The sequence below is a fragment of the Cervus canadensis genome, chromosome X, assembly GCF_019320065.1.
Source record: "Cervus canadensis isolate Bull #8, Minnesota chromosome X, ASM1932006v1, whole genome shotgun sequence".
In the NCBI taxonomy this organism is placed as follows: Eukaryota; Metazoa; Chordata; class Mammalia; order Artiodactyla; family Cervidae; genus Cervus; species Cervus canadensis.
In genome coordinates this window covers 102,465,942-102,491,954 of record NC_057419.1, presented here as the reverse complement: position 1 = coordinate 102,491,954, position 26,013 = coordinate 102,465,942, and the positions used below count along the sequence as shown (strand labels likewise).

Here is a 26,013-nt window from a genome sequence, read left to right as displayed (position 1 = left end):
ATCCACCCCTCCCACTCCCTTCTCAGCATGCTCCAGTCAGCTTCATGTCTGCAGCATGCGACTGAAACAGCTCTGCCCAGTGTGGCCAATGGTCTAGATCATACCAAACCCAACAGTCCATTCTACATCCTTATCTCACCGAAGGGCTTCTTTTTCTTTGAAGCACTTTCTTCTCCAGGTTCCTGGGACACCACACTTGCCTGCTTGGCTTGCTTCCTCCCTGGCTACTCCTAAGAATTCATGGGTGGCTTTGAAATGCATCATGCAAGATGGATCAGATGTTGTGCCATATGGAATGTGGATTCCTCACACAAGGGACAATAAATGGTCTTCTGGTTCAGTTTCATCTTAGGATGACTGAGGTGTGAAACGAGTTTCACAGATGAGGCCTATGGTACAGGTATGCTGCCTGTCATGTTACATAAGACTTGCCTGCTTTCTCATGTTTGTATTAGTACAAAAATTAGTTTTCATCCTCCATGAATTTGAAAACTTTCAGCAAGAGAAGAGGAAATGCACCCAGGTTTTGACAATTAGCTTCAGTGAGAAAAATCACTGGAATTGGGAAGTGGATACTACATAGAGTAAAATACATGTAATAGAACAGGACAAAATAGAAGGTGAATAAAATCATAGAACCCAAAATATACCTGAGAGGATCATCTTGCTTGGCAACTGGTCCAAGGTGAAGGTGCTGTTATTCTGTGGCAAAATAGGAAATGTAAGACCAATGGTATGTGTGAGTTTGTTTGATGGTGGCATAAGTTTGTTGTCATATCATGTATGACAGATATGTAACTTTTGGAACTTATATCCTTCCTACCTTTTGGCTGTTGCTTCTGTAATGCCCTTTCAGAACAAGAAGGGGTAATCATATGTAGACCTCCTATTAGTTTTGTGAAGTACAAGGCACTGAATCTTGTAACGGATCCCATGCCATGGTTGTGTCACCTGGAGAGTGAGGAAATGAACTGTCCCAAATCAAACATCTAATTAGTTGTAGAACTTGGACAGGGAAGTATTTCCTGACCATCAGGATGTTTTCCTTTTCATGACTTTTTAAGATCATAGTTATTAGCAATTGCTCCGAAGTATGAGAGCTTACTCTGTTCCTGGAGCTGTCAGGAGCATAAGAAAACTCTGAAAACCCCAACATTCACTCTTTAGTTGACAAAATTCAAAAGTGAATTTGCTTCCTGATGCATCTTTTTGATATATTTAGATCATGTGTTATTAGCTTTGTTTACAATGGCCAAGGACAGGGGTTCAGAAATTGCCTTACATGACTCCACTCTGCACATCTGTATTTTTTACAGTATCTTCTTTTACTAGAAGAGATCATGGACCTGCACACAAGATAGCCAGTAATGTTAATAGGAGTGCCCTAAGTAGGGATTTCAAGACTTTAACCATAAATGGTCCTTGGTTTCAGCGCCAGGACCTGGACTGGCCAGAAGTGGGCATCTTGTGAGCCCTGAGGAGTCCTGGGCATGCCTAGGAATTTCAGAAGGCAGGGACCGTGGCTGGAAGGTCTCTGGGTTGTAGGGCAGACATGGAGAGCAAACAGAAGGCTAAGAAGAGCACAGGCAAGAAGGGGCAGGCAAATGGGGTCAGAATGTGGGAAGCCAGCAATGAGAGGAGGAGGAGCATGCAGCTTGAGTGAGAGCAGCGAGATTAAGGCGTCTGGAGGAGGCCTGGAGAATGGGGGAGGAGGGGCCCTGTCCCTGGGGAGCCCACCCGGCACAGCCCAGGCATGTGTGTAGGAGCAGCGACAGCCAACAGAGCGACCTCCCTGCCCAGCTCAGGTGACTAGAGGCAGGGCATCCTGGGGGAACTGGGGCTCAGGCAGCCAGCATCTTCCAGACGGGCTCTTGGTTTCCTAGTGTAATCTTTCTAGATGTGTACCTTATTTTTCTTTAAGACTGTCACTCCCCTCCCCGTTTCTACCTCACTCTTCTATAGAAACTAGTTATTAGACCAAATAAATGAACAGTGAGCTAATGGCTATTCAGAGCCCACTGAATTAAGCACTCTTCACTTTAAATTCCATCTGCCGTTAGGTCGCCGGGCTGATGATGGGCCTTTCTGCATATGCATTCTGCTGTTGCCCATACCTAATGAAGCCCACCCTTCCCCTTCCCCACCCCGCCCCCACTCCCTCTTGGCTTTCTGTTGTCTTACCCCCTCAAGTCCCATCTCCACCCTCCTTTGTCACCTTCAGTAAGAGCCACCAGATGGAGCAGCAGCCTGAGGCTCGTTATACACTGGGCCCCCAAGTAGGATTTCACAATTAGTGGCATTCATAAGATGTCATGAGGGCCAGTTTCCAAGGGGACTAAACTAGGTACTCAGTGGTCCCAAGGCTCCGGGTGCTGACTTTCCAAGAGCCTTAGAGGGAACTTAGAATAAAAGGTGCTGATGGAGCTTCAGATGCACCTACTGCCAGGCTAAGGTACTTTTATATGCCTCACTTCATCTCAACCTTATGACGGTCCTTGAAGTGTAATTTTATTCCCCTTATATAGACAGAGAAACAGAGGCTCAAAGGAGTTCAAGTGTCTTGCCCAAGTTCACAGAGCAAGTATCAGAGCTGGGATTAAAATTCAAGTCTGTCCAGCTTCAAAGCCCATGCTCTTTACACCCCTAGAAAATATGGTAAATGATCCTATTGATTTGCTCAAATAAATAAAATGTGATCACTGAGTCCTCCTTTTCAGTTTTAGTTCCATGTAAGGTTCTAGACACAGGGTCACTTTCTGTACTTGGCTTAAAATGTTAAGTCATAAATTCCTTTAATCTTCATGCTCTACTTTTTCTTGCTTCTCTTCTTAGAGGGAATAGTGAATATTAGCTTGCTTTACATGGGGTATTTTGACCATGGGATGCCCTTTAAAATTAGCTGGAAGCAGTATTTTAAACACCAACTCCTTGGACACCCAGGACTTTTGCTATATTAAAATGAACTGGGAAGATGAGCTGATTGGCTGGACCAAGTCACTATTGTGAAATCTTTTTTGTTTTGATTAAAGTTCTATCACTTGAGGATTTCTGTCTGCAGTTTATGGAATATGAACTGTTCCCATTTAACCAGAGACTCATGCATACAAACTAGAACAGGGCCAGGTTAAGATGCGACAGGAAACCAGGGACAGAAAGGTCTTAACCTGAACTTATCAGGGACTCCCTGGATGGGGAAGAGAGATAAGGAAATTTCAAATCATGTGCAAATAGGAACTTCAGAGGCTGCTGCTCCTTGTTTGCACAAATGACCGATCATGAGGGTTAAACATTTAAAAAAGATGGGAAACTCATTTCCTAGTAGAATATCATAACCTGTTTGCATTTTGTTAGTAATACCCTGTCAGGGGACGTCTGTCAATCATGGGGATGAATGTGCCAATTTGTTATTGAAAATACAAATGGAATTAGTTTGGAAGCTGCCAGCAGTGTCAGTTGTGAATATTGTTTAACTGAGCCAGTAGCATGGATTTTGGTGTTAGTGATGTGTCACTCAGTGTCACTTGCACTTGTTGGGAGAATCCAGGCATTCACTGGCAATTAAACGTGAGATTTGTGACTTTCACTGGGAGAAGTCTTTGTCAAGGTGAAATGTGGGTAGAATAGGGCATTTTGATGGCAAAAGGATGATTTTAGAAAAACTGACCTCTCTTCCCTCGCAATCCCTTAATAATAATGTGCTCAGAGACACGCATCACACTCCCCCCAGTTAACTATGTGATGATCATGACTCTTTTAATGTTTCACATGAATCTTCGTGTTTTCTATTAGTGTCTCTCAATGCCACAATCAGGGTATTTTTGATATCTTGTATTACCCTAATCGCCAAGAAGTATGCTCCAAACTGATTAATTCCAGAATGATTAAAATATCCTATGCAATTCATTTATTGTTGCTTCAGTTAATTGAATATTTGATGATTTAAAGGTACCTTGATTATTTCCTAGGATATGTCTTGATCACCAGGCAGATGATCTGCGCGTGGTCTGCCTGTGGCTACATGCGGTGGCCGCCTGCACTGTCACACGCCGAGAGGGTAGGCACTTGGGAGGGCTCTCGGTCAACTCACACCTGCCCGACGCGGACACCCGCCACTCCTGGCCCTCAGAGGACAACATCCGTGCCCAGCCTGAGAGAGAGGGTCGTCTGGGGCCAGGAGTGAGAACACAGCCTCCCGGCGGCATGCCGCTTGCTTTCTGCTCCTGGAGGAGGGGGCGGAGAGGGGGATGCACAGGGACGCAGGCTCTGAGTGGCTAACTTGCGCTTTGTGGACTATCTGAATACTCAAGAGTGCATTGAAAGGGAGGGAAGGTGGCTCTGGAATTAAGCGGCTGCTTGGCAACTCATCAGGCGGCAGTTCTAATCCCAGTGTCCCCACTAGTTCTCCTCCTGTCTCCTGTCACACCTGTCCGAGTGACTCCTCCACAGTTCCTGCGAGAGGAGGAGGGGTGTGAGAGACAGACAGACAGACAGAGAGAGCAACGGGCAGCTGGGGCCGAGCCCTCAGCCTGAGCCCAGCTTCCGTCCAGAGCGCAGAGTGGCCCCGGCATTGCTCGGCCATGTCTGATCCTTGGCCTCTCACCCCCTTGTGGGGCGAGGACTACAGCGGGGACCTCGGCGGCTGGGAGCTCCTGTCGGACGTGGCTCTGTCCGTGAACCCGGTAGGTACTCTCTTCCTGACACCCAAGTCAGACCTCCTGTTCCGTATTGTCTGTTTCCCCCGTAACTGTTTGTCTCCCCCAAGTTACGTGGAGCCGCAAAGGAAGAAATTACGTTGCCTTTGGTGTCTTTAAATCCTCCCCTGGAACCATCCTGAGCACAGTGTGAGCTCAATCAGGATTTGTTGTCTAAAGAAATAAATGGGAGAACTGATGAATAGGCGGACGGGTGAATGAATGTGATCCTATTACCCTTGTCACCACCACCTTACAATGTACATCCCAGTGGGTCTCTAATTGTTTGTTTTCCTGTCCCATCTAGACGTTTACCTCTGAGAGAAAGTGGCCAAGTCTGATAGTTCTTTGTGTCGCTGACCCCCCTCGCCCAGCACTCTTCTAGGCACAGAGGAAATGCTCGCTGGTTAATTCAAAAGCATTTGCGGGGGCGGGGGTGGGGAAACACTTACAGCTCAAATGAGTGGTCTTGGCGGTGAAAAGATCCTCAGGGCAGGGCTGATGAATTTGTGGGACTGGTGACTCCATGTCAATGCTGGATTCCAGTATTTTCTAAAAAAGAAAAAAAATCTGAACACTCGGTATGGATGCATATTTCTTTGCCTGCCTGTGTCTGCAGAGTTCTTCCCCAGAGTCCACAACTCTTTGTATTTTGACAGCATTTCCCTATAAGGAAATGGATATTTATAATACCAGGTGTAGAGATGATATTTGCAGTTGGCAAGAGTGAGTCAGATCTTACCTTGAGCAGACAAGAAGACTGGGCTTCGGAAGACGCAGTTAGGAGACCAGCAGGGCAGGGGCTCATAACCCTACATACTACATGGGTCTTTTCCGGTTACAAAGCAAGTTCGCATACCTTATATTTCATTTGCTGCTCACAGAAACCCTGTGAGATTTGAAAACAGCTGGTATGATTATTATCATTCTTTTATTTTACTCAATTTTATTTTTATAGTTGGGCAAACTGGAACTCAGAGGGTTAGGTGATAAAGTCCTGTTCCCGAGGGATAGGGCCAGGCCTCCCACCCAACTCTTTAGACACACAGGCAAATGTTCTTGCTGTGTCTGCATGTTCCTGATATTTTTTCCCATTTTTATTCCAAAGTTAACATTTGTGTGTTTGCATGGAAAAAGAAAAAACTAAGACTTTTTTTTTGTGAGACTGAGCCATATATGTTTAGCCTGGGCAGCCCAGCTGATTCAGTACAACAGCTATACTGAAAATTTAAGTCTTGGCTATGATCATTTTGACCATTGTGTTTCAGGAAGATATACGTTAGTTCAACAACTGTCTTAGAAAATACAGTTGCTGGAGCCTTGAGAGATGAAATGAGAGCTTATTTGCTGTTATGAATCATTAGTTGATTTCTATAATCCTGTAATATGTTAGACCAGTCTCTTCTAGCATATATTCTGCAAACACCCATTCTATGGAATGGTGATCATTGTTAATTGAAAAAAAAATGAGAACTAAAACCCCAACAATTCAATGTCAAGAAAGTTGGGAATATGCTGCTTTAAACTGATATGATAGATGTCTCAGAGCCTTTAATCTGCATCATGGATTGCCAAGAGGGAAGTTGGTCTACACTTATTTGGACACAGAACGTTTCATTTTGCAGGACTGGTTATAGTGGTCTGTTAACTGTGATTCTTCACACCTCTCTTCCTCCTGAGTCTGCAAACTCCACGAGGGGAAAAACTGTGTCTCCTTTTGCTTTTTCCCATTGTATCTTTGTCGAACAGGAGCCTGGTGGCACAGTCCCTGGCCCTTAAAAAAATATTTGCTGAATGAATGAATGAATCAACTCTGCTAGATCAAACCACCTGTGATTGCTTATCAAAAACCTGTATTTAAAGTTCTTTACAATGTCTTCCTGGCCAGTTTGTCAGCCTTTCCTTCTACTATTCTTTCTACTCAGTGCTCAAGTATTTGTGTTCTTGGTAGGATGACTACATAATTTATCATCCGAATAGGGACATTTTTGAGGATGAAAGGGGACACCAGAATAACACATGTACACTGGAACCATACCAATTGACCCAGGCTGGATGGCCCCCTCATTGCTGGTGACTCTCTAATCCTCACTAGGGATTTTCTGGTGCTTGGAGCAGCAACTTTTATATAAAGAAGAAGAATACACACTGGTTGAAATTAATGTATCAGTATGTACAGAAGTGACTGTTATGCTTATTTAATATTTACTGATGATTGTATATTTTTAAGATTGAGGGCGACTGATGCCATATTCTTTCCCCCATTTCCCCAAATATAGTTGTATTTAGACTTGAATCTATCAGAGTAACTAGGGGATTGGGACTTAATTGCCCTTGTGAGAGACCTGGAACCTGTAGCCCCTGTGGCAGTGCTCGCTTTACAGGACTGGCCTTTCACCTTCCAAGGCAGTGAATGAAAGAGACCAAATGTTCTCTCTACTGGAACTGGAGGGAAGTGGAGGTGATCAAAACCTGGAGTGGGTAAAAGGTGTGAAGAAGAGAGTTCGGAAGGTTTGGGGGAATGCCCATACCTGCACAGGTGACAGCATGCCCCGTAGGCTTTCCTCCAGGTAGTGGTCCCACTCTCAGGTCCCTCATCACGCCCAGCTATTGATTTGATGTCACTCTTTGGCATTTGGCTTCTTGCTTTCACTGACTATGGAGCTCCTGGAGGAAAATGCATGTGCCAGATGCGGAGTAAGTCCTCAGTACAGTTCTGCTAGTTGCTTGAATTTTGATTGATTAGGAAGGTGTGAGTCACACAGAGAAAAAAAACCCATGGCATTCAGTGTGGATATTTGTGAAATTCTGAGTGCCAGGGCAAGCGTGCAATTTACACAAGAGTTTTGGCCTTAGTGTTTTGAACAAGAATTGTAGGCATCTGATTGAACTCCTGAGTTAAAAGGGGACTTAATTTAGTCACAAAACTATTTCATATAGGTGCCCTCTTTTACAAATCTGTGGTTATGAATAATATGGTGAACTACTATGTCAGAGAGTGGAAGAGGCCTCAAAGACCAGAAAGGTGAGCTCTTTCTTTGGAAGGATGAACAAAAAGAAGCCCAGGTGATGGGGGAGGATGGCTCCACATCTCAGAGCAACTTGGTGATAGAACAAGACTGTCTCCGCATCTTACACTGTGGTCTTACTGCTTCATTAAAGGAAAACAAAATTGGCCATTTGCTGATATTTACTGCATTGTATTTAATAGGGAGGAAGATCCACATCTACTGCTTTATTTACTTTCTTTACAATTTTTCCCACAGGGTAAAATATTATACCGTCTGCTTTGCTGAGAATAACTAGATTATGCTTCATTTTCTTTTTTTTTATTTGTTTGTTTATTTTGTTTTAGGTAAGCCTTCCCAGTGACCCAAGCTGTGTTGAAGAAATCTTGCGGGTGAGTTTAAACCTCTATTTCTCTGCCTTTGAATAATGAAATAATATATCTGCTTAAGCTGCTCAAAGTAATTCCTCTTCTGTTTCCAGGAGTGTCATGATGGGGAAATCCTTGCATTGCACTTCAAGACTCTTCTGTTTACACCTCCTGTCTCATTTCTCACCTCTTCTCCCTCTCTAGTCAAGCTAGTCTCCTGATCTGCCCCCTTCTCACATCATTCTGGCTCTTTCTTTTGAGGTCTTGAACAGAGACTCCCCACCTCCTTTGGGAAGTGTTCCTTATCCAAGCATCCTACCCGCAACCTTTGCCTTTCTGTTCTCTGAGATCTCAGGTCAGCCTCATTGCTGCCCCACGTTACATCATTGATAGGACTGGGTCATGGAGATCGTGGCCTGTAATGAGTGGATGAGATTTGGCAGGGTGGAGGGGAGGAGATGAGGAGAGAGTTGAGAATGATGGCAAGTCGTAGGAAATGTTCCTCATGGGGGTGACTTGGTTCATGAGAATGGCATGGAGGCAGCACAGAGCTGCAAAAAGGGGCAATGACCTCTCCCAAAATACGTGATTAAACCAAAAGGAAAAACCAAAGCCAAGGCAGAAGCATGTATCTTCCCCCCATCTCTGGCTGCTGACATTCTAAGGTGACGAAGAATAGGAGTTGTGGAGTGAGTTCTGTCTCCAGCAGTTGTCCCTTCTGTGATTTGAACAGATAACTTCATCTTTTTGAATCTCCCTTCCTTGTCTGTAAAAGAGGACAATAATGCCTCTCCTAATTCCCCTATAAGCTGTCTAGCTGTATATAAATGCTCCTTATTATGAGAAATGGTCAGTGTGGCCCAGAGAAAACTGTGCTGGCTTTCTACTGCGGAAAAAAAAAAAACAACCTCTGTGCCAGTGAAAATGCTGCATCCCCTTTAGTCACTTACCCAAGTCCCCTCTGCTCCCCCGACACACCCCCTGCTAAGTGCCTTAGTGCTGGAAGCAAACCTTGTGGAAATACGCCCAAAGGAATAAAAAGAGCAGAAACCTGTTTGTCATCTAGCTGACTGGCCATCTGATTTCCCCTACTGTGAATATTCGTGCGCCTTTTTTCAGCCCATGATCGATCGTTGTTGTTGACTGTTAAAGAGAAGAGTCTGACGGCATTTGTTCTTAGGATCTGGGTCGGGGGGGCAGGGAACGTGGGCAGCTACTGTGAAATCCACAGTGTGATGCACCCTGGGAACCCAGCCACTTGCTCCCTGCCTCAGGTGTAGATGGCTCTGATGTGCCCAATACACCAGACTGTGAGGGTCCTGGCCACCTGCCTTTTTAAAAAAAGGTGATGCTGAAATAAACCTCTACCTCTAGTCCCTACAGGAGTCTTGCTTTTCCAAATTAAGGCCGTGGTCTTTTCTGAACTCCCCAAAGAATGTCAGACCCATTTCACAATCACCACGTCATTTGTGACAGTTGAGATTCTCCACTTCAGAGTAGCCCAGCCCTGGTGCCTAGGTGGCCCATACATGACCGAGCTAGGGAAGACAGCTGGACACCTGGCAGAGCCTGGCAACTCCAGTCTGCTGGAAGAGCCACTTAGAGAAACAATAGAATGTCACTTAAACATGGAAAGAAAAGAAGTAGTTGCCTTAATAAGCTCATAAAAGATAACACGCTTTGAGAAAGTAACAAAAGACTTTCTGTTGTTCTTGAAAGAGAATCTAGAGGAATGGCTTTTTTATTTTTTTGAAGGGCTATAGATTGTGTAGAATTCTGGGGTTTTTTTGTTTTGTTTTGTTTTATTGACAATACCATTAATGAGTAGGCTTTCCTTTATTGAAGAATGACACATTTCACTCCCCATGCTTGGAATGAAAATCAGCTTTCTGAAGTTTATGTCTCAGATTTTATGACTTATTCTTAAATTTTTATAAACCACATTACTTGGCACAACAGAGTGCTTACTGAGCATTTTTTGTTCTGGCAAGTTCACGTGCCTGTTTGCAGGCCTTGGAGCCCTGTGGACAATTCCACAATAAGTCTGGTGGTCACCTTGCTCCCAGTCTGCCTCCTTCTAGCGAGGGTGGGGAGATAACTTTTCTCTGTCTCTCCTCTTCTCTCTGACCCCCTCAGCACTTTTCTACCTAAGCAGAGTCCAGAGCGAGGTCACGCTTTCTCTCTCTCTCTCTCTCTCTCTCTCTCTCTCTCTCTCTCTGTGAAGGGGGCTCTGTGGAGGAAGGCACTCTAGCCCCAGATAAGATCTTGCCTCCACTTGCTCCTGACATGATATCACTTCCTAACTGTAGGGCTTTTCACTTTCCTCGTTTGGGAAACAGGGCATCATTCTGCATCTTCCCCACTGCCCTCCCCCACTGTGAAAGTGTCTGTAAAGTGTGCACACTATTGGTGTGTGTGATGTGGAGAGAGCACGTCCGTCCACTCACCTAATTTCCCCACCTCCTTGAGTTCCCCTTTTTACCCTCTACAGCCCATCAGGCCAAGCCACTTCATCTCACACTGGTCAGACTTTTACTAACCAAGTGTGACACAATTGGCATCTCCCTGCTCTCAGCCCCTCAGTACTCAGGCAATGGAAATACTTTGGCCTAATGTATTGGATTTTGGCGCCCCACCTCCCTTTTCAAAACTCTTCTTCAAATTCAAACTAGTGGGCTTCCTTTGAAAGTTCCTCTCACCATTTCTCCCCTTCAGACCCACTTTCCTCCTCCTCTTCCCACACTGCTGCTGCTTCTCATTCTACCCCAGAGCCCACATTGTCTGGTCTTCCAGGGCCCACTCGCCCTAATATGGTGACTTTGTGTCCTAGCACGTGACTGCCTTTCAGAGTACTTGAACCTCATTCTCTTCTTTTGATCACAGGAAACACAGTGAAGTAAAGTCAAGTCGCTCAGTCGTGTCTGACTCTTTGAGACCCCATGGACTGTAGCCTACCAAGCTCCTCCCATGGGATTTTCCAGGCAAGGGTACTGGAGTGGGTTGCCATTTCTTTCTCCAGAGGATCTTCCCCACCAGGGATCGAACCCGGGTCTCCTGCATTGTAGGCAGACACGTTACCATGTGAGCCACCAGGGAAGGTTTTGATCACAGGAAACACGGTAGTCCCTAATTATTTCAGTAAATTGGGGCCAAAGAGAGGTTATACATGACCTGCCTCTGTGGGTAAGGCTAGAATATGGCAGAAGGAGAATGTGGTCTTCACTTTGCACTTAACTGTCCACTGCCCTGTCACAAACCAACAATGAGAAACTCTGGATTCAAAACAAATGGCCTGGGTGGCTTGGCAGACTTACTTCCAGCAACTCTAACTGGGGATCTCAGCAAACTAACATAATTCAAGCCAGTCTTAGAAATGAGTTCTTTCTTCCTACCATCCTGAATATTTTCAAATCTCATTTCAGATAATACAATCGTAGCAATAACAAATTACTGCTACTAATTAAAAATATTAATAGTACTGTGCCACTTTATGCATTTAGAGTTCTTCAGTATATCATGTCATCTACTTTTCACAACAAAGCTGAAAGATTGTGTTATTAGTTACTTATTATAGATACCCAGAGAAGTTGAGTAATTTGTTCCCAGGGCAAACAACTGGTTTCAGTGACCCTCATGCTGTCCATTCCTTCTGCTTTCTGTTCCTGTTGGCTTACCTGAACCCATCCTTATTTCATAAGCGCCAGTCTATTTTATGATTGACATTAAAATGCCATCAACTGCCAGTTCATTTCAGCTTCTGTTGCTTCCTTAATTCGTATACATTCAATTATGCCAAAATAATTCCACATAGTTTCTCCAACAAACCAGAATACACCAGCCCACAACACCTTTCCCACCACCTGCCCTTTCCTGCCACCTGCCCTTCTCCCATAAGACAAGCTGTGGAAATTCAGATGGCTTTGCTCCTTGTCAAGTATATTATTGCTTATTATAAATTTTACAGATCAGAAACTTAAAGGCAGCAGTCTGCGCAGCGCAGTCAGGCCTGCATACCTGTTTCCATCAGCATGCCATTTTCTCTTTAGAGTCAAGCTACCCTCGAGTACAAACAGAAATGAAAAATAATAACAACTCTGGCCCTAGTGATGGCGTTCTGCAGCTACAATTCATTTATCATATGAGGGATTTCTAAGCTGCTCATATGTAATAATCTGGGTGGCGGCAGCAGCTTCTTTTCTAGCTCTGCAGGGTTTTATGGGTCCTGAAGTAATCATTTCTGGCAGAGTTAAGCCAAGGAGAGCAGTATGCACTAAATGCTACTAGCTGAGATGCATGCTCAATGATTATTTGTTCTGCAGTGGTATGATTTATTTGTTCTTAGCAAGAATTTACTTAAAAATATCAACAGACTATCAATTAAATCCTTTCCAGAGTCAAAAATGCAGATACAGTGCTTCTCTTTGATCTGACGCTGAACAGATTGTGTTTCCTAGCAGAGTACCTTCCATAGTTGATAATTTCATAAGCAAACATCTGTATGGGTAATTCACTGTTTATGAGGGATGCTGAATTTGCTAGCTAGGATTTAGGGAACTTGATTTGATAAACTGTAGCATCTTACAGATCTCTCCCTGCCATATGGATCAGGTTTGTAAACACCGACATGGGCACCTTTTTTTGATTGCAGCATGATCTGTGTTTACAGCATTCTAAGTTATCGCAGTTCTGCTTATTAGGTCTGTGTTTAAGTACACAGTTTTAGTGTGGAAAGGACTTACCAAATAATTACAGGATGACCATGTACAGTCATTGCTATTTTTTTACTTTTAAAGGGGAAACAGTGAAAAAGCCCATCTTAAGAATGAGGGGGAAAATTGGATCTGGAAGCAAAATTGGTCAGACAATTATGTCTGAAAGGAAATTTGATTATATTATCATAACTATGCAGCATAATCAAGCACATTTCAGTAGAATTTCTTTGATAAATTTAACCAATAATTAGGCAATTGATTTTATATCCTGTCAAATTAATGTATAAATAATATTCAAATTGGAATCATGCAAACGATTTTCTATATAGCCATCTTAAATACTAATCCTTCCAGGATGATTCAAAAAGCATCTATCCTGTTCTGCTGTGGACTTTCAAAATTATAGTTTCTTGAAATAGTAATATAGTTTTCTATCTAAGAAAGACAACAATTGCTAAATATAATTTAGACTATAATTAATGTTAACATTGATGAAGTCAAATAAATGAACTAACTACTGATTGCACCTCTGCTATTCTGATGACTAGCTCTTACCTAATGATACTGGGAAATATGTAAATTTGTCAGCAGGTGAAAATGCCCTTGACTGGGTAAATTATGTGGAGTATTACCTTTTCTGAAGCTAATTCAAAGCACTAATGGACTTAATACATACTATGCATGTGTGAGGTGAGCTATTCATGGAACCAAATTGGCCCATAAGAGATATTACCCATTATTTGCCTCCCAGTAATCATTTCTTCTTTTCTTATGTACAAACCAACCCAGAAGAAAGATGATAAATTTAATTATAACAACTACTATGTGAACAATATAGGTAAGCCATCCAGTGGGCTTCCAAATGCTCTTAGAGCCTGTCAAGCAGAAAAAATATTTTCATGTGGAATCTGAGGGTTTGCAGCTAGTGTATGATGTGAATTTTAAATGATTATCCAGACGTTGTTGGGTAAATGAGTAACATGAGTAACGACGTGACTGGCCCAGTGAATCATGGGAACCTGTCAAACCCAGGACATGTCAGGGAAGAGATGATGTCAAATACCAGTAACTTAGCAACTCAGCATTTAGCTGTCCAGGGAGTGAGCAAGAGTAGGCCCTTTAAAATAGCTGAGTAAATATATGAGTTTGTATATATTTTGGGTATGCTATAAAAATAAGCCTGTTTTCTGTCAACCTGTTTCTTTTTCTGAATATGGTGATTTATTATTTTCTATTGAATTGAATGAAAGCAGGTGAGAATTTAAGCCACATGTAGAATTTACACCTGCTTTCTCTATCTGGGATGTACTGGGATGGTAATGAAATGATGTATTAGTTTGCCAAAAAGCAGTCTAGGCTTATCTGAAAGAAGTAATAGCTTCCAACTGTTGTTTAAGAACCAGTCTTTTTGTCCTAGCTGTGTTAGTGGGATTGGGTTGGGAAAACTATTGTAATACAAGGAGTTTAACCACTCTGTTTGCATCTGTGTAAAGGTAAAACCAGTGTCTCTGAAAAATGCATGGATAAAGTAGCCTCTCAAAATCAGTTTGATAGGCATCTTAGAGTTGTAATGAAAGCATCAAGCATGACTTGCCCCACTCTCTTTTTGATCACCAAAATGTATTATGGAGAATGAGAAAAAGCAATGGAAATTCCATAATTGCTCTAACTAGAAGACATCCATAAGCCAAAGTCACAATTTTGTAAAGATCAAACAGGGAAGAATCCAAGAGATGATTCCATGGTCATAGATCTGGGACATGGGTGACGAGGCACTGATTTTCAGTGGCACACCACAGAAGACAAAAATGATATTGCAATAATGGGAGTGGGCTTAAAGGTTTTTGATGGGAAGTTCTGTGGACCAACTCTGAGACATGCAGATTTTGAGAAGTAGGAAAGGCAAAATTGAATGAGAAGTTACACAATTAACCCACATTTGTGGAAAACACTTTGTTGCTGAGATAAGGTGGAAGAGCTAGATGCTGCTGGAAAGCAGCCTGCAGAGCTGATGTCTCATGATAAGGCAGAAGTAAAGGCCCAAGCACTTGGTCACACACCCTGGAATTCAGAAGTGAATATCTGCTAGTCTGGTATTAAACTATGCCCCCCACTGCCACAAACACATCCTGCAAATAACTGATCCAGGAAGAATGCCTGTCACTAAAAAAATTACTAATAATCAAAAAAGAATCACTATAAGAGCTATGCAAAACTATGTAGCAGAAAAAATGTTGCTACAGGACAAATTTTGAAGCTGTGACCAGTAAAGTAGCATGAACTGTTTGAAAATGAAGCAGTTTTATCTAAAAGACAAGAGCCACAGCAGTGATACAAGAGCTTAAAGATGCTATTTAAAAAGTGCATAAATAAAGAACTGCGAAGTAATGGATTACAAACAGAAAATCATTAGAATTAGTACACTTAAGATTTGTATTTTTCCCTAAAAAAGAGTAACAGCAATAAATAATTTGGTATCCTTATCAAGAAAAAAAATATCAAAAGCACAAAACACGAAACAAGAAAAGAAAGAAAAATAACCTCCCAGATACAGAGAAAAGTAAATAATCATGAATAACAATTTACTCACCTATGTACAAATAAATGTAAGCATCTAGGTGAGATAGATGAGATGGATGATTTTTCTAGTGAAATATAATCATAATCGACTGAAATTGACTTCAAAAGAGAGAAAATCTAAATAGAGTTATCACTATCAATGAAATGGAGACTAGTCCTGCCCATTACTGAAATCAAATCGTCACTCCCAGATTTCATAGGGAAATTCAACCAAAACATTAAGGTATAATGTGGCTCAGCTGTTCCAGAACATAGAATAAGAAACATTTGCAAAGTATTTTTCTTAGAAAAGCTAAACTAATACATAATATTGATACCAAAATCTGACAAAAACAGCATATACAAAAGAAAATTACAGACTGATATCACTTGTGAAACTTGATGCAAATTTCTTTAATGAAATATTAACAAAGAGAATCAGATAGTGTTTTAAAGGATATGTACCATGAACTAGTGGATTTTATTCCAGGAATATAAAGCTGGTTCAATATTAAGAAATCCATTAATATAATGTCTCTTATGAGTAGAATAAGAAAGAAAAAAATACATGATCATCTTTGTAAATGCTAAAAGATACTTGACAAAACTCAACACTTACACATGATAGATTGAAATAGATGGAAACATCATTAATATGATAAAATATATACGACTCAACTCAAAATCTAGTGTCACATTTCACAGAGAAAGTCTGGAGACATTCCCATTATAGTTAAGAAAAAGACTAGATATTCTTTGTCATCCTTATTATTTAATATTGTTCTGGAGGTTAGCCAAGGTGATTAAACAAACTAAAGAAATAAGAGGTATTAAAATAGAGAATGTGTAAAATGATTATTTGTATATTATATATATTATTTTCCTGAAAACCCCAAGAGAATTAACCAAAACTATTGTTATGAACAATACAATTTTGCACAGTTTCAGTATGCAAAATAAATATATAGAAATCATCTTTATATGTAAAGCAACCAAGTGGCGCTGTTGGTAAAGAACTTGCCTGCCAATGTAGGAAACTTAGGAGACGTGAGTTTGATCCCTGGGTCGTGAAGATCCCCTCCCTGGAGAAGGGCATGACAACCCACTCCAGTATTCTTACCTGGAGAATCCCATGGACAGAGGAGCCTGGCGGACTACAGTCCATGGGGCTGCAAAGAGTCAGACATGACTGAAGTGACATAGCACACAACTAACTCTAAGAAATAATGGGCAAAAATACTTCATTTATATCTTATGTGTTCATTTACAAGAAATGTGCCAGAGTTATAGGAATACACTAAGTATTAGGAGAGATACCAAAGAATAATTAAATGAATGGAAAGTCATACCATTCTGAGGTAGGAAAATGATATTCTAAACATCTTTATTCTACCTTAATCTTGAATCCTTTCCTCACACCATACAGCAATATTATTTCCAAATTCAGAAAGATTAAAAACACATAAAATATCAATATTAGAAGTAACTGTGTGGGAATTTTTACATTTTTCATTTCCAGCCTATCTCCTGATAAGCTGGCAGGGGTAGGAGGCAGTCAGGGGAAAGTTCAGAAGTTTGAGGAGATTAGAGGTTTGAAATAGTCATTGAAAGGGAGAGTAGGAGATACATTATGAGGCAACCTCAAGGATTCAGGTGATCCTGAAGACATAAGATTTGTACAGGTTCCAATTTGTAGATTGTGTGATTTTTCTCCAGCAGTGTTTAGCTCATTACTCAGAGACCACTGATTAATGGGCAGCCTTGAGGCCTCAAAGAAGTTGAATAAATTGCTCCAGATCACATAATCGTATAGCTACCAAGCAGATGAAACAGGATTGGAACTCAGGTTGGTCTGAATGGAATGTACACAGTAGTAATAATATCAAGCAGTTAAATAATAGGTTTTTTGGCACTTGGCACTGTTCTAAGGATTTGTAACTCATATAAAAATCATACCAATGAACAAATACTGTTATCACCCCCTCATACAGGTAATGAAATGGAAGTAGTTTGGGCTTAAATGACTTTTCAACAGCTAACTAGTAAGATCTCAACTCAAGCATTCTGGCTTCAGAATCCATGTTGTTAACTGTTTTGTATTCTGCCTTTCACCGTGAGGATTGAGGGCTGAAAGAGTAGATTTTAAGTGCTTATTACAGGGCTCAGACCCTGACCCAGTGGATAGCAATGAAGCTAGGTGAGATTGATGATAATGCTACGGGTCAAATTCAGGAAAACAGCTTACTAGATGGACTAATTCTAAGAGAATGAAATTTCATAGATTATAACTATATAGTAATTTGCTTGAGTCCACCAATGTTCTTAGACCAGAAAAAGTTTAGCAGTAACATACATTGCTATCTAAAAATGTACAGACTTCCCTGGTGGCTCAGATGGTAAAGCGTCTGTCCACAATGTGGGAGACCTGGATTTGATCCCTGGGTCGGGAAGATCCCCTGGAGAAGGAAATGGCAATCCACTCCAGTACTATTGCCTGGAAAATCCCATGGACAGAGGAGCCTGGTAGGATACAGTCCATGGGGTCGCAGAGAGTCGGACACGACTGAGTGACTTCACTTTAGTTTTAACTTTTAAAAATGTATTAACGGAAGACATATCTAGAGCAGGGCTTTTCCTGTAAAGGGGAGTTTTCCTGTAAAGGGCCAGATTATAAATATATTTGGCTTTGTAGGTCATATGATCTCAGTCTAGACTGCTCAATTCTATTTTGGCATGAAAACATCCATAGATAGTAATGCTTGTGATGGTGTGGCAATAAAACTTTATCAACAAAAACAGGCAGGGGACCAGATTTGGCCTATGAGGGGAAGCTGGCTGGCCTCTCATCTAGAACACCTAGAAATATGAAGGAGACAAGGCCCCTTGGCTCTGTTCTACATAGATCACATTTGGCATGTGGTATTGATTTCTGGCCAGCATGTTAAAAAAATATTAAATTCAGAAAAATTTACCTTTTATTTTTTAGTTACCCTTCTTTGAGTTTAAAATTTTGCACAGATTCCTGTAATCACCACCTTTACCAGAATATTAATACAAACAATTCCAATATCCCAGAGAATTCCTTCACATCACCCTTGTGCAAGCAGAGTCTCCTCCTTTAGCAACCTTTGATCTATTGTTCTCTGTCCCTACAGTGTTGTCTTTGCCAGAGTGTCATATAAGCAGAATCATGCAGTATGTAATCTTTCCATAGTGAGTCTTTCAGTCAGCATATAATTTTGAAATTCACTCAGGTTGTTGCACGTAGCAATTGTTCATTACTTTGTGAGTGAGAATCCATTACATGGATGTACCACAGCTTATCCTTTCATATGTTGGAGAATCTTTGGGTTGTTTCTAGTTTTTTGTGATTATTAATAATATTGCTATCAATAATCATGTCCAGATTTTTGTGTGAACATATGTTTTCACCTATCTTGTTATATACCTAAGAATGGGACTGCTGGGTCAAGTGCATGTTTAACCTTATAAAAAGTGCTGAATTGTTTACCAGAATGGCTGTACCAATTCCAGAGTGGCTGTTTATATGAGACACAGTTGTTCACATCCTTGTTAACCACTGCTTGATCTTGTTGTCATTTTTTTATGTAAGCCTTACAAATAGGTATATAGTGGCAGATCATTGTGGTTTTACATTGCATTTCACGAATGACAAATGATGTTGAGCATCCTTTCATGTGCTTATTTTTATTTTTGTATATTTTTCATTCAATCCTTTTGCCCACTTTTAAAATTAATTTTTATTGTGGTAACATTGGCTTATAGCACTATATAATATTATTTGTATTTCTTTATACACGACAGCATGCTCACTACTAAATTTGGGTATCACATGGATTGATTTATGGATGTTGAAACATCCTTGCACCCCTGGAATAAATAACACTTGATCATAGTGTACAATCCTTTTAATGCATTGTTGGATTCTGTTTGTTAATATTTTGTTGAGGATTTTTGCATCTATGCTCTCAGAGATACTGGCCTGTAATTTTCTTTTTTGTATTGTGTTTGTCTGGTTTTGGAGTCAGGGTAATGTTGGCCTCACAAAATGAGTTAGGAAGCATTCCCTTCTCTTCAGTTTTTTGTAAGAGTTCGTGAAAGATAGGTATTAAATTTTTTTGAATATTTGGTAGAATTGGCCAAATTCTAAGGTTGTCTAATTCTAAAGACTCATCCATCTCTTCTGTGCTGGTCTTAGTCGCTCAGTCGTGTCCCGCTCTCTGCGAAACTATGGACTATAGCCCACCCGGCTCCTCTGTCCATGGGGATTCTCCAGGGAAGAATACTGGAGTGGGTTATCATGCCCTCCTCCAGGGGATCTTCCCAACCCAGGGAATGAACCCAGGTCTCCCACATTGCAGGCAGATTCTTTACCATCTGAGCCACTAGGGAAGCCCAAGAATACTGGAGTGGGTAGCCTATCCTTTCTCCAGGGGATCTTCCTAACCCAGGAATTGAACCAGGGTCTTCTGCATTGCAGGTGGATTCTTTACCAGCTGAGATACCAGAAAAGCCATCACTTCTAGGTTGTCCAATTTGCTGGTATATGACTGTTCATAATATTCTCTTAAATTCTTTGTATTTCTATGGTATCCAGTGTTTTTTCTCTTCTTTCATTTCTGATTTTATTTAACATAGCATTCTTTATTTTGTTCTTAGTGAGTCTGGCTAAAGGTTTGTCAATTTAGTTTATCTTTTTAGAAGAACCAGCTGTTAGTTTCATTGATCTTTTGTCTTTTCAGTCTTTATTTCATGCATCTCCACTCTAATCTTTACTGATTCCTTCCTACTGACAGTGGGCTCGTTTGTTATTGTTTAATTCCTCTAGGGGTTGGTTTAGATTGTTTATTTGAGATTTTCCTTGTTCGTTGAGGTAGACCTGTATTGCTATAAACTTCCCTCTTCTTACTGCTTTTGCTGCATTCTATACATTGTGGTATGTCATATTTTCAGTTTCATTTATCTTCAGGTATTTTTTGATTTCTCCTTTGATTTCTTCATTGACTCAGTAGTTGTTCAGTAGAGTGTTTTCAGTGTCAACATATTTGTGATTTTTCCATCTTTCTTCTTGTAGTTGATCTCTAGTATCATACCACTGTGATCAGAAGAGATGCTTGATATCATTTCAGACTTCTTAAATATATTGAGATGTGTTTCGTGTCCCAACATATGGTCTCCCCTTGAGAAAGATCCATGTGAACTTGAGAAGAATGCATATTCTGCTACATTTGGATGGAATATTCTGTAGAAACCTTTTAAATCCATCTGGTATAATGTTTCATTTATGGCCTCTATTTTCTTTGTTAACTTTCTATCTGGGTGATTTATACATTAATGTATGTCGGTGGAATGTTAACATTCCCTACTATTATTGTGTTGTTGTCAATATCTCCCTTTAAGACTGTTAATAATTGCTTTATACATTTTGGTACACCTATGCTATGTGCATATATATTAATAACTGTTATGTATTCTTGATGAATTATCCACTTTATCATTATGTACCATCCATCTTTGTCTCTTGTTTCTTTTTTGGCTCAAAGTCTGTTTTTTTCTGGTATGAGTATGGCTATACCCACTTTCTTTTGACTGAAATTTGCTTGGAGTATCATCATCCATCCCTTCACAGTCTCTACAACTGAAGTGAGTTTCCTGGAAGCAACATACAGCATATGGATCTTGTATTTTAATCCATTCAGCCACCCTGAATCTTTTGATTCAATTTATTTTCATTTAGAGTGATGAATAATAGATAAGGACTTGGTATTGCCATTTTATCTTTTGTTTTCTGGTTCTAAATATCCATTTTTTACTTTTCCGTATGTTTCTATCTGCCATTTTGGCTTGGTGGTTTTCTACAATGTTTTTTTTTTTTTTTTTCAGTTTCCTCTTTTTTTATGCTTCATGTCTCTGCTCTATATTTATGTTTTGTGGTTACTATGAAGTTTGTATAAAACATCTCATAACCCTTTTTCTGCTGATAGCCTTTTGTCTTTATTTGCCTATACAGGTTCCATCATTTTCTTTTTTCCTTATTTTACTTTTTATTATTTATTATTATGTTGCTGTTGTTTAGTTGCTAAGCTGTGTCAACTCTTTGTGACCACATGGATTGTAGCCCATCAGGCTCCTTTGTTTGTGGGATTTCCCAGGCAAGAACACTGGAATGGGTAGCCATCTCCTTCTCCATCTTTTGCTCATTTTAAAAATCAGGTTTTTTTTTTTTTTTCTTTCTGCTGAATTTTGAAGTTCTTTATATATTCTGGATGTAAATCTTTGGTCAAATATGTTATTTGCAAACATTTGCCCCAGTTTGTGGCTTGTCTTTTCATTCCCTTGATGGGGCCTTTGAAATAAGAGCAAAAGTTCTTAATTTGATGATGCCAAATTTATGATGTTTTTCTTTAATGAATTGTGATTTTTGGTGTCAAGACTATAAACTTGTTATTTAACCCAAGGTAATAAAAATTTTCTTCCATGTTTTATTCTAAGAGTTTTAGAGTGTTATTTTTTATATTTATGTCTTTTATCTGTTTTTTTTCCATTTATTTTTATTAGTTGGAGGCTAATTACTTTACAATATTGTAGTGGTTTTTGTCATACATTGACATGAATCAGCCATGGAGTTACACGTATTCCCAATCCCGATCCCCCCTCCCACCTCCCTCTCCACCCGATTCCTCTGGGTCTTCCCAGTGCACCAGGCCTGAGCACTTGTCTCATGCATCCAGCGTGGGCTGGTGATCTGTTTCACCCTAGATAATATACATGTTTCGATGCTGTTCTCTCTAAACATCGCACCCTCGCCTTCTCCCACAGAGTCCAAAAATCTGTTCTGTACATCTGTGTCTCTTTTTCTGTTTTGCATATATGGTTATCATTACCATCTTTCTAAATTCCATATATATGCATTAGTATACTGTATTGGTCTTTATCTTTCTGGCTTACTTCACTCTGTATAATGGGCTCCAGTTTCATCCATCTCATTAGAACTCATTCAAATGAATTCTTTTTAATGGCTGAGTAATATTCCATGGTGTATATGTACCACAGCTTCCTTATCCATTCATCTGCTGATGGGCATCTAGGTTGCTTCCATGTCCTGGCTATTATAAACAGTGCTGCGATGAACATTGGGGTGCACGTGTCTCTTTCAGATCTGGTTTCCTCAGTGTGTATGCCCAGAAGTGGGATTGCTGGGTCATATGGCAGTTCTATTTCCAGTTTTTTAAGAAATCTCCACACTGTTCTCCATAGCGGCTGTACTAGTTTGCATTCCCACCAACAGTGTAAGAGGGTTCCCTTTTCTCCACACCCTCTCCAGCATTTATTGCTTGTAGACTTTTGGATAGCAGCCATCCTGACTGGCGTGTAATGGTACCTCATTGTGGTTTTGATTTGCATTTCTCTGATAATGAGTGATGTTGAGCATCTTTTCATGTGTTTGTTAGCCATCTGTATGTCTTCTTTGGAGAAATGTCTGTTTAGTTCTTTGGCACATTTTTTGATTGGGTCATTTATTTTTCTGGAATTGAGCTTCAGGAGTTGCTTGTATATTTTTGAGATTAATCCTTTGTCTGTTGCTTCGTTTGCTATTATTTTCTCCCAATCTGAGGGCTGTCTTTTCACCTTACTTATAGTTTCCTTTGTGGTGCAAAAGCTTTTAAGTTTCATTAGGTCCCATTTGTTTATTTGTGCTTTTATTTCCAATATTCTGGGACTTTCATCTGTTTTGAATTAATGTTAGTATGTGGTGTGAGGTGTAGGTTGAATCTTATTTTGTTCATTGTGTTATAGCACCATTTTTTGAAAAGACTATCTTTCACTCTTGAGTTGATTTTGATTTTTTGTCAGAGGTAGATTGACCTTATTTATATGGATCTATTTCTAGGCTCTGTGGTCTCTTCTATTGGCCCATGTCCCTGGCCTTTCACCAATACCATAATGTCTTGAATATTGCAGCTTTTTAGTTAGTCTTCAGTTCAGTTCAGTTCAGTCACCCAGTCGTGTCTGACTCTTTGTGACCCCATGAACCGCAGCACGCCAGGCCACACTAACACCTGGAGCCTACCCAAACTCATGTCCATTGAGTCGGTGATGCTGTCCAACCATCTCATCCTCTGTCTTCCCCTTCTCCTCCTGCCTTCAATCTTTCCCAGCATCAGGGTCTTTTCCAATGAGTCAGCTCTTCGCATCAGGTGGCCAAAGTATTGGAGTTTCAGCTTCAACATCAGTCCTTCCAATGAACACCCAGGACTGGTCTCCTTTAGGATGGACTGGTTGGATCTCCTTGCAGTCCAAGGGACTCTCAAGAGTCTTCTCCAACACCACAGTTCAAAAGCATCAATTATTCTGCACTCAACGTTCTTCATAGTCCAACTCTCACATCCATATATGACCACTGGAAAAACCATAGCCTTGACTAGATGGACCTTTGTTGACAAAGTAATGTCTCTGCTTTTTAATATGCTATCTAGGTTGGTCATAACTTTCCTTTCAAAGAGTAAGTGTCTTTTAATTTCATGGCTGCAATCACCATGTGCAGTGATTTTGGAGCCCAGAAAAATAAAGCCAGCCACTGTTTCCACTGTTCCTCCATCTATTTGCCATGAAGTGATGGGACCAGATGCCATGATCTTAGTTTTCTGAATGTTGAGCTTTAAGCCAACCTTTTCACTCTCCTCTTTCACTTTCATCAATAGGCTCTTTAATTCTTCACTTTCTGCCAGAAGGGTGGTGTCATCTGCATATCTGAGGTTCTTGATATTTCTCCCAGCAATCTTGATTCCAGCTTGTGCTTCCTCCAGCCCCGCATTTCTCATGATGTACTCTTAAAATAGGGTAATGTGAATCCTCCAATTTTGTTATTTTTCTTAAATGGTTTGGCTATTATAGTTCCCTTTCCTTTCCATATGAATTTAGAAACATGTTGTCTACATTTACAAAGAATCTGTAGGTCAATTTGGGAAGAACTGACATCTTTACCTTGTACCTTTTGATTCATGAATACGGTATTCTTCCCCATTTATTTAGGTTGGCCACCTTGTTTTTAGAGGGACATTAATAATTTATCATCCCCTTTTGGGGAATGTATGCCATGGGGAAAATTCAAATCCCTAAACAACTATATGATTATTACAGTATTATTTGTAATAGTAAAAAATGCTACTATATATCCAATGTGGATAAGGAAATGGTAACCCACTCCAGTATTCTTGCCTGGAAAATTCTATGGACAGAGGAGCCTGGTGGCCTACATTCCATGGGTTCGCAAGAGTCAGACATGACTTAGTGACTAAACCAAACCAACCATATATCCGATGTGTTGTTGTTTAGTTGCTGAGTTGCATCCAACTCTTTTTTCGACTCCAAGGGCTGTAGCCTGCCAGGCCTCTGTCCTCATTTTGTCCCAGGCAAGTATACTGGAGTGGATTGCCATTTCCTTCTCCAGGGGATCTTTGTGGACCAGGGATCAGATCGAACCCACATCTCCTGCATTGACAGGCAGATTCTTTACACTGAGCCACCAGGAAAGCCCATATATCCAACAATAGGGGAATAGTTAGGCAAATTCTGAGTTATAAACTCAGAAAAAGAATTAACCATTAAAAAGATTGCTTTGAGGATGATATAACATGGGAAAAACCTTATGATATAATGTTAAATGTTAAATAACGAGAATATAACATTTTGTGTGCTTAAATTTTATAGATATATAAAACTATGAATAAAAGAAACTAAAGAATAAAAACTCTGACATAATAGCTCTTATTGTGTTAGAGTGATTGGATTTTGGGTGAGTTTTTTTCTTTTCTAAATTTTCTCAACTTCTGTAATTTACATTACTTTCATTAAAAAGTTTTTCAGAGGGATGCTGCTGAACTAAAATACATTTAGCAAAGGCTAAGCAGAATAGTGAGTGGATTCACAATCAGAATCACTGACAAGATAAGATAACCACAAGGAAATTGAACTAGAAGAGGGAGAAGACTGTAGCTGCCTAAGGGACTTACCATGTGGAAGTGAGACTCAGAGGCTGGATTTAGACTGGGAAACATCAAATGATGGAACCCCTGAGGGGCAGGTACAGGGGGATAAGTAGTTGAGCAATAAAAGGAAGAATGTTCTAGAGAAACATCATGGTTGAGAAAGTGGAGCTTGGCTCTTCTCTCCAGCTGAACATTCTTGGGTAACTTAAGCATTCTTGAATATAATTAACAATATTGGGATGCTGCTGCCTAATTTTCAGGATTAGTGAGAGGGTTGAATGAGGTGATATATGTGAAGCTCAATTAATGTTAGCTCTTCCCTCTCTCCCTGCTCTAACTGGTGGATCTAAGGATTGAAGGGAGGTGAGGTCTCTGTCACCAAATGTATTTAAGCAGAGATATTGTGCTTCCCTAGTGCCTAGAGGATAAACTCCCAAATCCTGATCTTGGCAGTCCAGGCCCATCCTTTATGGCATCATTCAGACCTACCTCATCTCTTGTCACTTTTCCCAGTAATGTTCCCTTTTCTCCATCCTCCATAGACTTGTTTCCTTTCATCAGATATGCCATCCCCCTGTTCCATGGGCCTCTGTGTTGGCCCCTCCCTCTGCCTGGAACCCCATCCACTTTTGTCTGCCTGACGAACTACTGCTCACACCACCTAA

The 26,013-nt window shown here is 40.6% G+C and overlaps 1 protein-coding gene across 11 annotated transcripts in view; it reads left to right on the top strand.

The window, feature by feature from the left end:
• AFF2 (AF4/FMR2 family member 2) overlaps positions 1-26,013 on the top strand; it is a 541,148-nt gene that overhangs the window by 318,732 nt on the left and 196,403 nt on the right. For all 11 annotated transcript variants that reach the window (XM_043458359.1, XM_043458361.1, XM_043458360.1 and 8 more), the window contains one exon: positions 8,047-8,091. In XM_043458359.1, coding sequence (XP_043314294.1) covers positions 8,047-8,091 — 45 coding nt within the window. The remainder of the gene's footprint in view (positions 1-8,046; positions 8,092-26,013) is intronic.